At 55.3% G+C, this 13,451-nt stretch overlaps 5 protein-coding genes across 5 annotated transcripts; 4 read left to right on the forward strand and 1 right to left on the reverse strand.

Moving 5' to 3' along the window:
- Window positions 1-1,340: 1,340 nt before the first annotated feature.
- UV8b_04746 (uncharacterized protein) lies at window positions 1,341-3,206 on the forward strand (the record flags this gene model as incomplete). The annotated part of the gene is made up of 4 exons (XM_043142244.1): window positions 1,341-1,391; window positions 1,472-1,559; window positions 1,633-1,871; window positions 1,956-3,206. 4 exons carry the CDS (start codon window positions 1,341-1,343, stop codon window positions 3,204-3,206), a joined length of 1,629 nt encoding a protein of 542 aa, XP_042998178.1.
- A 1,194-nt stretch (window positions 3,207-4,400) lies between these two features.
- On the forward strand, window positions 4,401-5,628 carry UV8b_04747 (uncharacterized protein; the record flags this gene model as incomplete). Its single annotated transcript, XM_043142245.1, has 2 exons — window positions 4,401-5,121; window positions 5,192-5,628. 2 exons carry the CDS (start codon window positions 4,401-4,403, stop codon window positions 5,626-5,628), a joined length of 1,158 nt encoding a protein of 385 aa, XP_042998179.1.
- Window positions 5,629-6,104: 476 nt separating this feature from the next.
- On the reverse strand, window positions 6,105-8,087 carry UV8b_04748 (uncharacterized protein; the record flags this gene model as incomplete). The annotated part of the gene is made up of 1 exon (XM_043142246.1): window positions 6,105-8,087. One exon carries the CDS (start codon window positions 8,085-8,087, stop codon window positions 6,105-6,107), a length of 1,983 nt encoding a protein of 660 aa, XP_042998180.1.
- A 232-nt stretch (window positions 8,088-8,319) lies between these two features.
- UV8b_04749 (uncharacterized protein) lies at window positions 8,320-8,664 on the forward strand (the record flags this gene model as incomplete). Its single annotated transcript, XM_043142247.1, has 2 exons — window positions 8,320-8,357; window positions 8,412-8,664. 2 exons carry the CDS (start codon window positions 8,320-8,322, stop codon window positions 8,662-8,664), a joined length of 291 nt encoding a protein of 96 aa, XP_042998181.1.
- Window positions 8,665-9,238: 574 nt separating this feature from the next.
- Window positions 9,239-10,391, forward strand: UV8b_04750 (uncharacterized protein; the record flags this gene model as incomplete). The annotated part of the gene is made up of 2 exons (XM_043142248.1): window positions 9,239-9,833; window positions 9,892-10,391. 2 exons carry the CDS (start codon window positions 9,239-9,241, stop codon window positions 10,389-10,391), a joined length of 1,095 nt encoding a protein of 364 aa, XP_042998182.1.
- Between the last annotated feature and the right edge of the window lie 3,060 nt (window positions 10,392-13,451).

A 13,451-nucleotide genomic window follows, 5' to 3' on the forward strand; every position in this document is an offset into this window, starting at 1 on the left:
AATTTACATGTATCCAAGCATGGGTTCGACTTGTCGTGCATGGCATGTAGCTGTCAGGACTCGGCAGCATCTCGATGGACGAGTTGAATCGGGGATGGAAGCAGGGCTTGCGCAGGCCAAAACTTGATTCAGCATCTGCTACGCACGCTACGCAGTCACGGCTGCCCACCACGTGAACACATCAATCTTGGAAAGGCACACCTCAGCCGCAGTAGGGTAAGGCCTCGACCGCCAGGAACCTCGTGGTGCTGCATGTTGCCCCAACACACGCAGGATCCATTTTCCGATCAAGCAGAGCAGTAGGAGCCAAGTCCGAACCGGAAGAGTTGGTTTACTTTGTGTGCAGGTAAAGATGGATAGTTTCTTGCTCTTGCACACCATCACTTGGGAGCATCACGAGTCCCTGCCACATAACATGACCTACGCGGACTGCTTTGATGCGTCATCAGCCTCAATAGCCTATTGCCGTCAATTAGCTCCTGCAGTTGGCTCATTGATTGGCCCGCCGTGTGCCGTCACGTGGCTCAAGGTGTCTGGTGCCCAGTCTGCCAATAGACCAAAAGATGCGCCAGTACAGGCTGTCGCTTGCACCAGACTGCACCTTGCAGACCAGGCTATTTGATGCTGGCCTGGAGCTAACTAGGCTATCAATCTGCCGGCAACCATACTGTAAGATGCTGGGGTTTAGGTTCGCTTGCGTGGTGAGCCTTTGTGCTGTTGCAACGACCCGTATGTGTCACCGAAACCTCTGGCCAGGGCAGGGAGGGACTGGCGGGACTTGATCACATTAGGGGCCTAAATTACCAGGGACCACCTACGGGAGTACCTTGGGTACCTACATAGGTACCTAGATAGGTACCTGGTGAAAATGCCTCTGGCAAGGTTACTCCTGACGTCGTTCCGGATCGATCATCCACGGATCCCCGGGTTTCAATCTACTACGGCCGTGTCACCAGTTTCATTGCCGCTGGTGCTGAATTTTGGTGATGCCGGCGCAAAAAATCTTGAACCATGTCGCCGCTAGCTTGGCGGCGGGGATTATCGATCTTCCGACGCCGAGCCCCGTACCTTAGCCCTGTTGTACGCGCCCGCTGTTTCCGCCATGTCACGACTTCGACCCGACCCGGCTCGGCTCATCTCGACTCGACTCGACTCGGCTGCAACACCCTCCCTCACGTCGTGCGCAGCCGCTCCCAGACACCGTTGCGACATCCGCCATCCGCCCCCCCCTCCTTCTTCCTCACCCGCACCAGCGTCGCCCCCGGCCGGCAGTTTGCTCCGCCTTCCCCCTGACGAGCCGTTGCACGCACGGCGAAGCTGGGGCGGCGTCACGACTCGCCATGCCCGTGCAGCAGCATGTGCTGAACTGGCTGTACAGCATCCTCACCAGCGTATGCATTCTCCCCCTCCCCTCCTTCGCTCGGGTCACGCTGCTCCCCGCGCGCGCGCGCTGAACCAGCTTAATCCACAGGAGTATCACCACGTCAATCGAACGTACGCCGATGTCGCGCAAGCCCTGGCGCAGTGGCCGTCGCTGACCCCACGAACCGACGTGCACAGTAAGTCAAGGTCCGACGGCTCGGTCCGTCTCGGCGCGAAAAACTAATGGCTCCCCATGCCGTGGGGGCGCAGCTTTCCCCAACGGATCCAGCGCGCTGCTTTTGCATCTGGCTGGCACCGTCCCCGTCAACTTCCGTGGCAACACGTACCGATTCCCCGTGTCCATATGGGTTCCGCACGCGTATCCTCGGGAACCCCCTCTTGTGTATGTCACGCCCACGGAAACAATGGTGATCCGTCCAGGGCAGCACGTCGATCCTCAGGGTCAGGTCTATCACCCCTATCTTGTTGGCTGGGCTCATTTCTGGGATGTAAGGCTGCCCGCTGTGGAAGAGTGGTCGATTCCCCTGCACGTGTTGGCCCGAGAGCTAATGCGCTGTGCGTCGTGGACCTAGAAATCAAACATACAAGGCTTTCTGTCCGTCCTCTCCGATGTCTTCGCCAAGGAACCACCGGTTGTATCAAGGCAGCAACAGCAGCCCGCCAGCCAGACTCCGCGACAACAAGCTTCAAGTCAAACGTTGTCGTCGTCGTCGTCGTCGCCGCCGCCGCCATTACCACCCCATCCGCAACGGATATCTTCAACCCGTCCATCTCACTCACTACACAGCTCGGCGCTGGATTCGCCGGCTCCTCCGCCGGCGCCTCCGCCAAAGGAGCACCAAAACCGGCAACAGTCCCATGCTGCCCCTTTCTCGTCTCCAACTGCGGCGGTTAATCACCCCCCAACCTCGTCCCGGTACGACTCGGCTCCTCCACTTCCGCCCCAGGTCCAAGCTTCGCCTCGGCTAGATCACCACCGCCAGCCTCTACCCGGGCCCCACCTTCAGCAGCAGCATTCTGCTGCTCTACAGCCTCGCCTACCCCATGTTGCTACCTCTCCAGGGCCTCAAGTCGTGACGATTCAGCAAATCCCGTACCAAGCCCAGACCCTCCCCCCTCAGCACGCTCCGCAATGGCAGCTCCAGCATCAACCACCACCGCCAGGCTACCTTGCTTCGGGGATGACTGCGCCGTCGCAGCAGCACGCCCAGGCCCAAGCAGCTGCTCCGCCGCCTCCCAACATCTTGGACGAACCGTTGACTCTGGGCATACCCGCAGACACCGCGGTGGCACCGCCGCCAATCCCCCTCAACCCTGAGAAGGACAGCCTCCTCCAGCAGCTGGCCCACGCATTGTTTGCCATACGGCAGCGCTCGCGGCAACAAAACGACTCGAGCATGGCCGGCCTGCAAGCACAAAGGAACGCCATGCAGCAGGCGATGGCGGGCATTCATTCCGAATCAAGCCAGCTCACGCAGCTATCCAACGTGCTCGCGTCCAACACGCAGATACTCCACGACGCCTTGCGGAAGGCGGATGCGGTGGTGGAAGGGTCGGCAAGCCACCCGGCGCCGGACATTGACGAGCTGCTGGTCGCCCCCACGGTGGTTTCGAACCAGCTGTACAGCCTGGTGGCGGAGGAGAGGGCGCTCGGAGATGCGATATTCATGCTGGGCAGGGCCGTCGAGCGAGGGCGCGTCTCGCCAGCTGTTTTTGCAAAGATGACCCGGTCGCTGGCTCGGGAGTGGTATTTGAAGAAGGCACTGGTGCGCAAGATTGGCCAGGGCATGGGCATGGGCATGGGCATGGGCATGGCATCGTAGCGGAAATGAACAATGGGATGGGCGAGCAACGCAAAGAGCAGCGCGACGAGGGTCTGCCCCAAAATACAGTAAGCGCAACAATGTCGGCGGATGTTTCTTCTTTTCTTTTTTTTCCCCCCCTGCCTTATGATTGTTCGAGGGGGTGGCCGTCGGCAATGCTCGGATTCACTGATTGTTTTGCATTAGCCAAGAACAAGCCATATGACAGGGCGACTGCTATTGTCTGTCTGTCGGTCAGTCTGTCTGTCTCTCGCTCGCTGCCGGTGCCCGGTGCCCGGTGCCGGCGCTGCCGTTCTCGCGTCTCGACGCCAGCAGCAAAAACCCCCCTCAGCTCAGGCGAGGCGGCCCTTGTCCGCAGAGACGACGACTTGTCGTCTGGCAAGCCGACGTTGGAAGATCAGCATCCGCTGCCGTCCGTCCGCGGCCACGTCGAATCCCAGTGCCTCCCTGCCACCCGCACAGACTCCGCTCTTTCTTCACCCCCACCAAACAACATGAACCTTTTTTGCTTGCCGAAGAAAGGAACCAGGCATGAACAATTCCAGCCCAGCCTATCCCAGCCCAGCCCCCGGCAGTTCCGCACCCGGCAGCCGCAACCCCGCCCCCACCCGTGTCTCAGGAACAATGCTTAGGCAGCGCCACTCCCGCGCAGAACAATCGCAACGTCCAGACGCCGCGCCCGCAAACCAATTCTTCAGCAACGCCCGTTTTTTTTTTTTTGTCCTTGCTGCCAACGAACGAAACAGCGACATCGCCGACGATGGGGCATTGTTGCGTCTGGTGCGCCGCCAGCAGCCCCCGGCCCGGCTCGTGTTTGCCTTTTGCTTCGCCGCCACTGCCAGACCAGACACGAGGGGATGCGAGGCGACGGTGCCACCCGTGGGCAAGTACACGCGGTCGCTGTGCGATTCGCACCCCGTGCTACATATGAATCGAGAGAGACGGCATCCCGAAAACCTCGTCGTCGTCGGTCGTCCTCATCGTCCTCGTCGCCCTCGTCGTCCTCGTCGTCGTTCGTCCTCATCGTCCTCGTCGCCCTCGTCGCCCTCGTCGCCCTCGTCGTCCTCGTCGTCCTCGTCGTCCTTGTCCTACTCTGCTCGCGAGCGCCCTCCCCTCCTTTCTTCCTGCCAACTTCTTCTTCCCCCCCCCCAGAGCTGAGCTGGGCTGGGCTGAGCTGGGCTCTTCCGCACAAAGATGCAAGTCGCCGTCATCCAGGGCGCCCGGCCCGTCGCCATCCCCATCTCCTCCATCGACGCCTTCAACGACGAATCCATCTCCGTGTGCATCAACTACGCCTTCCAGACGGGCGCGTGCCTGCTGCTCCTGCTGGTCGTGCTCATCATGACCCCGCCGTCCAAGCTGCTGCGCAGCTCGACCCTGCTGCACCTGGCCGGCCTGGCCGTCTGCATCGTCCGCATGTGCCTCCTCATGGCCTTCTTCCTCTCGCCCTTCAACCACTTCTACCAGTTCTGGACGGGCGACTACTCGGCCGTCCCGCGCCGCCACCTGTACGCCAGCGTGGCCGGCAACGTCGTCTCCCTCGTCCTCGTCGTCGTCGTCGAGGCCGGCCTGATGCACCAGGCCTGGACCATGGTGTCCCTCTGGCCCGACCGGGTCCGCTACTCGCTCGCCGCCGTCTCCGCCTCCATCTCGCTGCTCGTCGTGGCCGCCAGGTTCGCCTTTGCCGTCATCCAGAGCAGGGCCAACCTCAGCCTCGCGCCCGCCAGGAACCTGGCCTGGGTGGTCCACGCCGCGCTGGTGCTCAACGCCCTCGCCATCTGCTGGTACTGCGCCCTGTTCAACGTCCGCCTGGTCATGCATCTCCTGGTCAACAGGCGCATCCTGAACCGCCGGCGCAAGGTGGCCCCCATGGAGGTCTTGGTCATGACCAACGGCGTCTTGATGCTCGTCCCCGGTACCTCAACCTCCCTTTATCCTTTTCCCTTTCCCCCGTCCTCTTCACTAACTCGGGCTGTTTTCTCAAGTCGTCTTCGCGGCCCTCGAATGGGCCAAGATCCCAAACTTCGAATCCGCCTCCCTGACCCAAACCTCCGTCGTCATCATCCTTCCCCTGGGCACCCTCGCCGCCCAGCAAATGAGCCACGGCGGCAGCCTAGCCTACCTCACCGGCTCCAACAAAAGCAGCCAGAAGTCCGGCTCCGGCTCCGGCTCCGGCTCCTCAAATGCGGGCGAGAAATCCAGCCGCTCACCCATGCCCAGTCTGCCTCTCAGCGCCTCCAGCCCCGGCCTCTCCTCGCCACACAACTCTGCTCTGTCGCCGCCCTACGAGCCAGAGGAATCGCCAAGAAGGAAGCTCGACCATTTCGATCTCGAGCTGAGACAGATTGACTGTACTAGCGAACTTGCCGATCATGGGGGGCGTGTTGACACGGATTTACAACACAAAGAGACGAGAATCTAGGCGATTCTTTGAATGCCCTATTTTATGCGAGGGTGGTTGTTTTGGACTCGAAAAAAAAAAAAACGTTTGGCGAAACAGACCCTTTCGCCAAATAGCTCGCCCTTTTCTTTACTATTTCTTTTCCTTAGTTTCTTCTTCCTTTCTGTTCTTCTGTTCTTCATTTCGCCAAGGCGTCAACGGTAAACAATGTCCGTCACATGTGCACAAAGCATTCATTGAGCCTTTTTTTTCTTCTTTTTTTTCGCGCAATGAATATAGCTTTTGTGTAACAAAACTCTCCACTACCTCACATAACGAATGAACAACATGTCTGTCATTGGCGTCCATGATTCATTCATTCCGCTTCTCCCGCACCCCAAGCACAAACGCCAGCGCCCTTCCTCCGCAGAACGATCCCGCCATGTTTTACTCCATTCGCTCCATTCATGCAGAAACAATCTGCTTGCAGCCACCTCGACCTCGACCTGCGTCGCTAATCAGTTTTGGGCGCGGTGTTTCCATCCCGTCATTTTGTCTCGACAAAGACTGACAAGTCGCCTCACTTCGTTGACTCGTACCGGCTTCGGTTGCTCCAGAGTGCATTCGGCCTGGGCAATCAGTGGAATGCTGCTTCGAGACACCCAGCGCCGCCTCGACAGTCTCCAGCTGCCACGCCAATCGCTCGGCTGCCGTTTTCTGCTGCTGCCTTTGCCGGATTGTCCAGTGACGTTCTCCAAAGTCAGGTTGCAACGCTGTGCCGACGGCTCACCGGGTTCAACGTCGCTACCAGGGCTGTCGTTCGGTTCCATGCACTGTCCTTTGATTCTTGAGCCGGCGTGTTCCCGCCGTTCTGACCATTCGCTCAAATCTCTATCCCTTGAATGAACGCTTCCATCAGTTGGCATGTTGCTTTGTTCCCATCGGCGCTGGCTGGGCTTTTTGTAACAGAGATCTTTTGCGCTCTCGTCGTCGCACAATGGTCGGATTTTCTTGAACCGTGCTGGACCCCAGGAGTTTGAGAACTTCCGCCGGGCTAATTCCATGGTCGACGTCTTCAACCTTCCATCGGCCTTGTTCGGCTGCCAAGATGACGACGCCGTCAATTTCTTCTTTTTCTGTAGACTAGTCTTGTGCCTCTGGCTTGTTTGATCCCCGGAAATGAGCGATTCAAAATGCTCAATGGTGCTGCTGATTCGTGGAGTCGTTTCTTCAGATGAACGATTCGATACAGCTTCGAAACTCGCAATTGCGCTCATCACAAGCTTCTCTTTTGGTTTGCATGAACCTTGCCTGATTTGAGATTGCCCATGGCTTAGGGTTGGGTCGGGCCCTGAGCTCTCCAAGCCGTTGTTTGAAGGCCATGTGCTCATCGAAGCAATATATGGAGAGAGTCCCGCCATTCTTCCCGAATCATCGTGCAGACAATCATTTGTTGCACCAGCAAGAAGACCGTTTTTGCCGCTTTTCCTTGACGGTGTGTTTTGCTCGTCGTCGTCTTTGCCTGGGCTTCCGTCAACTGCCGAATGTGCTGCCCGAGGAGTATGGCAAACTTCGTTCGGGCCTTGGGACTTGGGAGACGCATTTCCAACCCGTGCAGTGAGCTCTTGTTGGCTTTCTGCTGCAGACGAGGGTGTTGATGAGCGACACCTCGGCGTTATCGAGCTGCACCCTTTACTCGAGCAATCGTCACTGACAGCCTCTTGGAAGCAGTCCGACAGCGAATGGGGCTTTGTCAGGTCAAGTGTATTCGGGAGCAATGGGCATGTGGAAGACATGGGAAGATACCCTGACAATCGCATGGACACATTTGGAATAGCTGGACGAGAGAGAACAGCGACTTGACTCTGTGCCATGCATGCCAGCGGTGACCTAGCTCGAACGGTCTGCCATCTGGTCATCAACGGCGGTTTCTGGCCAACCCGCATAGCCTCATGGCCCGAGTTCGCAGGCACCTCATCTGCCCGGTAGGACTGGTTAGTAGCAGGCGACAGTTTGCCGCCGTTAGCATGAATGTCAGCGGTGAAGCACTCACTGCGTTTTTTGGAGTTGCCAAGTTCGACTTCAAATAGTTTTCGTCGTTCTGCAACCATGGAAGGCCGTTTTTCGTCGCGATTGCCTTCTCTGTCTGGAAGCACGGTCCCGGAGCCTACCAACGATGTTTCCATGTCCTCCCTTGCTCGTCTGAGCTTCCAGCTCTTTGGGGGCGTGGAGCAAGACAGTTTCGACTCGGATGACACAAGAGACGCTGACTTATTAAGCTCCGTGGTAGAGTCAACACGGCCACCTAGGCTGCCCCGGCTCGCTGGCGCCGGCTTGCCTTGACGCGACATTAACTCCAAGACCTCGAACTTGGACACCAAATGAGCCAAACCTCGCCCTCTTCTCGTGTTGTGGTTTGGCCGAGGAGTGGTCGAGAGCTCAAGGTTTCCTGAAGGTGTAGGCGTGTTTGCATGACTGGCCATCATTGATCGAAACGGCATCTTGTCGGTATAATCGGCCGTCTTTTGAATTTGCACCACTTGAGGAAATAAGCACGGTCTGAAGGAGTTGGCTGCAAAGTTGAGTTCTTTGTTTCTTTCTTTTTTTGCCTCTGGAGTCATCATCTTAGGTGGTTACCTAGGCAGTTGTGCAGCGGCGGACTCCTTCCATGACGGAAACAGTCCCTACAGAAAGGAAGGTGTCATCCCCAAGCTCTTCACACAGAACGATACCATGCAAATTCCGTCCACCAGACCTAGATGCCTGAGAAGGTTAGAAACCAGCAACTGCTTGCAACACTTTCACATCGAGACACGTAGAACTAGAGCTCCAAACGAAAATGCACCTTTTCGACTAGAAATTCTCCAGGTTTTTGGCAACAAGGCTATGCGAATTTTGTATTGCGTCTCCCTCCCGTCGGCCATCAACTCAATTATGAAACCATTGTTTTGTGTGGACAACCTGGCACAGGGCGGTCTTGGGTACATTCGTCATCTATCATACAAAATAACTCGGTTGTCCGATGCCAGAAGCTCATTTCGGCAGGCAAATTCGGCGCTTTTTTCCCATTGCACATAAAGTCGAGGGATCAACTACTAGCTGTGATGGGATGTTAGCGCTCGTCGCGAGATCTGGTTCGTGCTAGAGGTTGCGGATTGCGTACGAAGGAGGGAGAAGAGCCTCGCCCCAGGGGCTGGCGAGGAAACCGACAGCAGCCTATGGAGATGATTAGTGGCTCTTGTTTACACCAAATGCGATGCGCCGGTCGAGCTACTCACGCCAAAGAGGGCGATGCTTCGGACGACGGCAGCATTGTCAGGCGAGGTCAGGGTCTCGTAGGCGGACACGAAAAGGCCCTTGGGAGGGCGGCGAGAAGCCTTTTCGCCCGATATTCTCTTGGGGGCCATTGTGGAAGGGATTATGCCAACTCGAAGTCGAAGCGACGACAACTGTTCAATGGCTGGAAAATGTCCACGGGGCTGGTTGCGGTAACGGGCTTCGTCGTTGCCAATGCCGGACAATGGACAAGCCTCAAGGGGCAGCAGCCGCTCGTTCAAACTTCTAGGAGCCGCAGAGTGACCCACCTGCAGTCACATGACTGGCGTTGGGGCTGTACTACTGCCAACTAGAAGCCGCTGTGGCTTGCAGCTTGATGACCCATCTTGGCCGTCATCAACTTACCCATGGCGATCATCGTTCAGACCATCATTCAGACCATCATCAACAAGTAAACTTGTTCTGGAGATGCTCTCGATTTTCCATTGAGTACTGGCGTCAAAGTTTATTTCCTCCGACTCAAATTCCAGGATTGTTCTTCGTTCTAGTATTCGAGCGCAATGCATTCAGTGCCACCCGCTTGACCCTCCAAGTCATGGTGCCACGATCCAACAACATCAGCAACGAAGCAGCGCACCAGAGCATCGATCTGCTCATGGAAGATTTCGAACCTCAGCCAGGCGGCTTCATACCCCCTTCCGGCCTTCTCTCTCCCGCCCCATCCTCCACATCAACACGTTCCCGCGCCATAGAACTGCCACACCCCAGAGGCCACTCACTGAGACCAGGCTCCCACAAAGAGGACCTAGTCCGGCGCTACGTCGAGGACAAACTCCTCAACATATCCCGCCGATACGTTAAGAAATTTGGCAAACCCAATCCAGGCGACGCTGTCGTCGGATTCAAATCCTTCAGTGAGGTGTGCCGAGAATTCGAAGGCATAGTGAACGTGCTGTGGAAGTCGGGCACGCGTTAGTCAACTCATTTCCCATTTTCGAATCTCAAGTATTTCGTTAATTCTCCCATCAGCGAGTTTACAGATTCCCTTCTTGTTAAGGTTAGCCAGCGACTTCACTCAGTACGTTCGATCGTTCCCCCCTTCCCCCAAAAGTACATTTGACTTGCTTCGCAAATTGGACCACTGCTTTGCCAGCCTTCTATGCGGCCAGGACATGGAATCGCGCGATTCACTGCCAGGGTTCGAGAATGGCCTTGGAGCTGGCATGACGCCGACTGACATGGTGAGGTGTCGGAGTTTGGTGGAACAGACGAGGTTGCTCATGATGGAGATACTCAGTAGCGGGGAGGTGGACGAAGAGGAGACGGATGGTGAAGGTGAAGAGAGCTCTGCTGAGAGTACAGGGTATCTTCTAACGTGGGATGCGGATGAGGAGAAGCTGCATATGGATGCGGCGCGGATTTATGAAAATACCATTGTGCAGTTGGGCGCCAGACTGGGCGATCCGCTCGGGAGTGAGAATAAGGTGGACAGTTCGACCATGTGTCCGACCTTTGTGGTCAGGGTATAAATCAGATGATGCAGCGAGCGACGCCTGTTGCTTTGGAGGATGCTTGGATCCGATCCGAGTCGGCATCTTCTCTTAAGGGCAAAGACATCCAGCATCGTGTTTCCAAATCAAGCCAACCATGCCGCATCGATAGTCAGAAAATGCATACTATACGCCATTTTCTTCTCTAGTACATACCCAGTTATATCATTTGCGGCATTGTTGCTATGTGAAACATCACATAGTCACTCTATCGCGGTACTAATACCACTTTTTTTTAAAGTCGCCCGACACCAATAGCCTTCATATGGGAGGAGGTGGATGCCATATCGACCAACTCCATCCAATACACGGAAACGCAGAGAAATTGGACGAAGAGATACCTCGGCCGATGAGAAGCTTTAGTCTAAGGAATTGTACCTAGGCAATCATTGCTGCTGTTATTGCACTTCCTTGGATGTCATAAATGGCAATCGCGGGAATCGCAAAAAGAATATTCGAATCATACTCGTGTGAGTACTGCCTTTATATAACCACATTAAGGTGCACTGGGCATAAGCAAGCCGTAAGGCGGAGTGCCAGAGTGGTCTAATGGGAACGACTAGAAATCGTTTGTCTTCGGACGCACAGGTTCGAATCCTGTCTCCGTCGGCTTACTTTTTTGCTTTCCCAAGCCTCGCTCTCGAGTTTCATGGCTCCCATGTTTCTCGATTTTTTTTATGTTGGATATTCTCCCCCTCCATGTGTCTATGTGTCTACCTGGAAGTCTCTGCAGTATTCCCGTGTCTCCCGAGCATTTCATTGAAGAGGAAGGTACGATTTAGGGTTGTCGTCATTAGCACCATTAGCACTTCGACCAGCTCCAGACTGACCCGTTGCACGAAGGAGCGCTCAAGCACTCCGTACTCTGCGGGTTCTTAGTAAAACTCCCGAGTGTGCTTGTCGCAACGGGAAGAAGGACTGATGGCCTGGTGCAAAAAGACGCGCGTATTGTTGTTACTCGTCATTGGCAAGCGCCCAAACCATCACACCGTTCCATTTCGCAATCATTTTTGGAAACGTACTTTGCAACAACAGTCATAATGGTGTTCAGGTCCCGTCTACCCCTTAGGGCTTAGCGCGCGTAAATCTGACATGGCGCCGTGGAACGAATTGCATGAGCTCAAGAGAAGTTACCTTGTAATGCTTGACTTATTGCAGTGCAGGTCCCAGGAAGGATATCCCATTTCAACGGAGCCAATCAGACGCCATCGCCGCTCCACTCTAGCCCTTGCATCTCCACAAGTTGCATGGTAGGCGTGAATAACGGCAAAACTCGCACATCTCAAAGAGGCGGAGTGTCAGAGTGGTTAATGAGTGAGACTAGAAATCTCATGGCTTCGGCCGCGCAGGTTCGAATCCTGTCTCCGTCGGTTCCATTTTTTGCACGGCGGCGGAGCTGCCCAAGGATGAGGATGCTGACTTTTGAGAGAGTGTGGAAGTAGTTCTGAACAGATCTGCAATCCAGCAGATGCATGGCTTTTTCGCATGAGCCAAGTCACAGTTGTTGATCTTTGATTTTTGATGTTACTTTTGCCGCTGCTGACCCGCGTTGGAACCTGGGCTGACTTGTCTTACTTAACTGGTGCTCGATGTACCGCGGGTGATGGTATTGACTTTGTTGCTACTGGCGTAATGTCACTGGTATAACTGCTGCCGTGGGTAATGGTGCTAGAACAGCTTTCTCATCGAAAAATATGAAGATGTCGTTGTCACGCAGATGCTGTTGTCCTGAATAAAATGCCCAGGAATCTATGGACAAGGTACGGAGTACGGGCCAGATATTCTAGAACCTGACAAAGTCACCCTCCCCAGATTCAATACCACGTCGACACCACGTTGTATCGTCAGTGGTCACTGCAGCAAGCCAATCAACCAGGGACGTAGCGGCATCGCCTTATGCGCGGCTTCAAAAGCTGAGCTGAGGCTCCATGTTGTCGACTTTGGGGTAGGTGCACCCCCCATGCCTTCCAAGGCGGCGATGTCCTACCTTGATGGCTTGCTCACGGCCTTGATTTGAATTCGGGGAGAAACATGTCTCGGCCACGACAGAGAACGTTAATCCGGATCTTCGATCTATTACCCTTCCGACGATTAGTTACCCGCTGATGAGAAGGAGCTGCCTTGCCTTGATTGAAAGATTATAATTGAACCCAACATCATCAGTCAAGCAAGTCAAGGGCGAGTTTGTTCATTGGCCATCGGCGCAAAAGAAAAAGTGGGCTGGTCTTTCTCTTGACCTCAACCTCAACTGATTATCAGCCTACCACCTAACCTGACCCTGACCTAAGGAGGTAGGTATCTAGATCGGGTCGAATGGATGCTAGGTATTCAATGTCGAATGACGGGAAGTCAGACAAGTCATAAGTCGCAGGTCACGCCATGAATGTTATCATGCCACCAACAGGTACCCCCCACGGTCAAACCAGAACCGCCACGCAAACCTGCCCTCGACGAATCAACGGAGCGTGACGCCAAGCAAGGACATATATCCAAGGATGGGAAAAACTTTATTCACGATGCGCTAGCACACAGTGATTATTACTGGCCCTATCTCTACGGAGTACCAGGTAGCAATTTGTGGTTGCCGGACGAGAGCCAGAGAACCAGCAACAAAACAGTTGCACTTGCTTAAAAAAAAAAAAAAAAAGCGAAAAAAAGCGGGAAAAAAAGCGAAAGGAAAAAAAAGTGAAAAAAAAAAAGTAGGAGTCAGCCCCGCGGTTCAGCATCAGGCTCCAACAAGCAAATAAAGGATAACTGGCTCCCGAGGTTTCCGCCGCGTTCGACCTGACTTTGTAGGGTCATGAGATACACAACCTTCACCAAGCCCATTGGTTGAGGCAAAGAAATTTGTCTTCTTGGTTGGGCTTGTGCTGCCATTGGCAGCCTTTGGACCGCGATAATGCCGCCTCATGCCTGAGGCAGCACCGGAGCCTTGGGCGATTCGATTGCACGCAGGCTAGGGAATACGCTGCCTGGACTGAGGATTACGCTGCTGGACAGGGGCCGCTACGGATACCCACGGCGCTGACTTGCCCACCG

Source organism: Ustilaginoidea virens, chromosome 4 (genome assembly GCF_000687475.1).
Source record: "Ustilaginoidea virens chromosome 4, complete sequence".
In the NCBI taxonomy this organism is placed as follows: Eukaryota; Fungi; Ascomycota; class Sordariomycetes; order Hypocreales; family Clavicipitaceae; genus Ustilaginoidea; species Ustilaginoidea virens.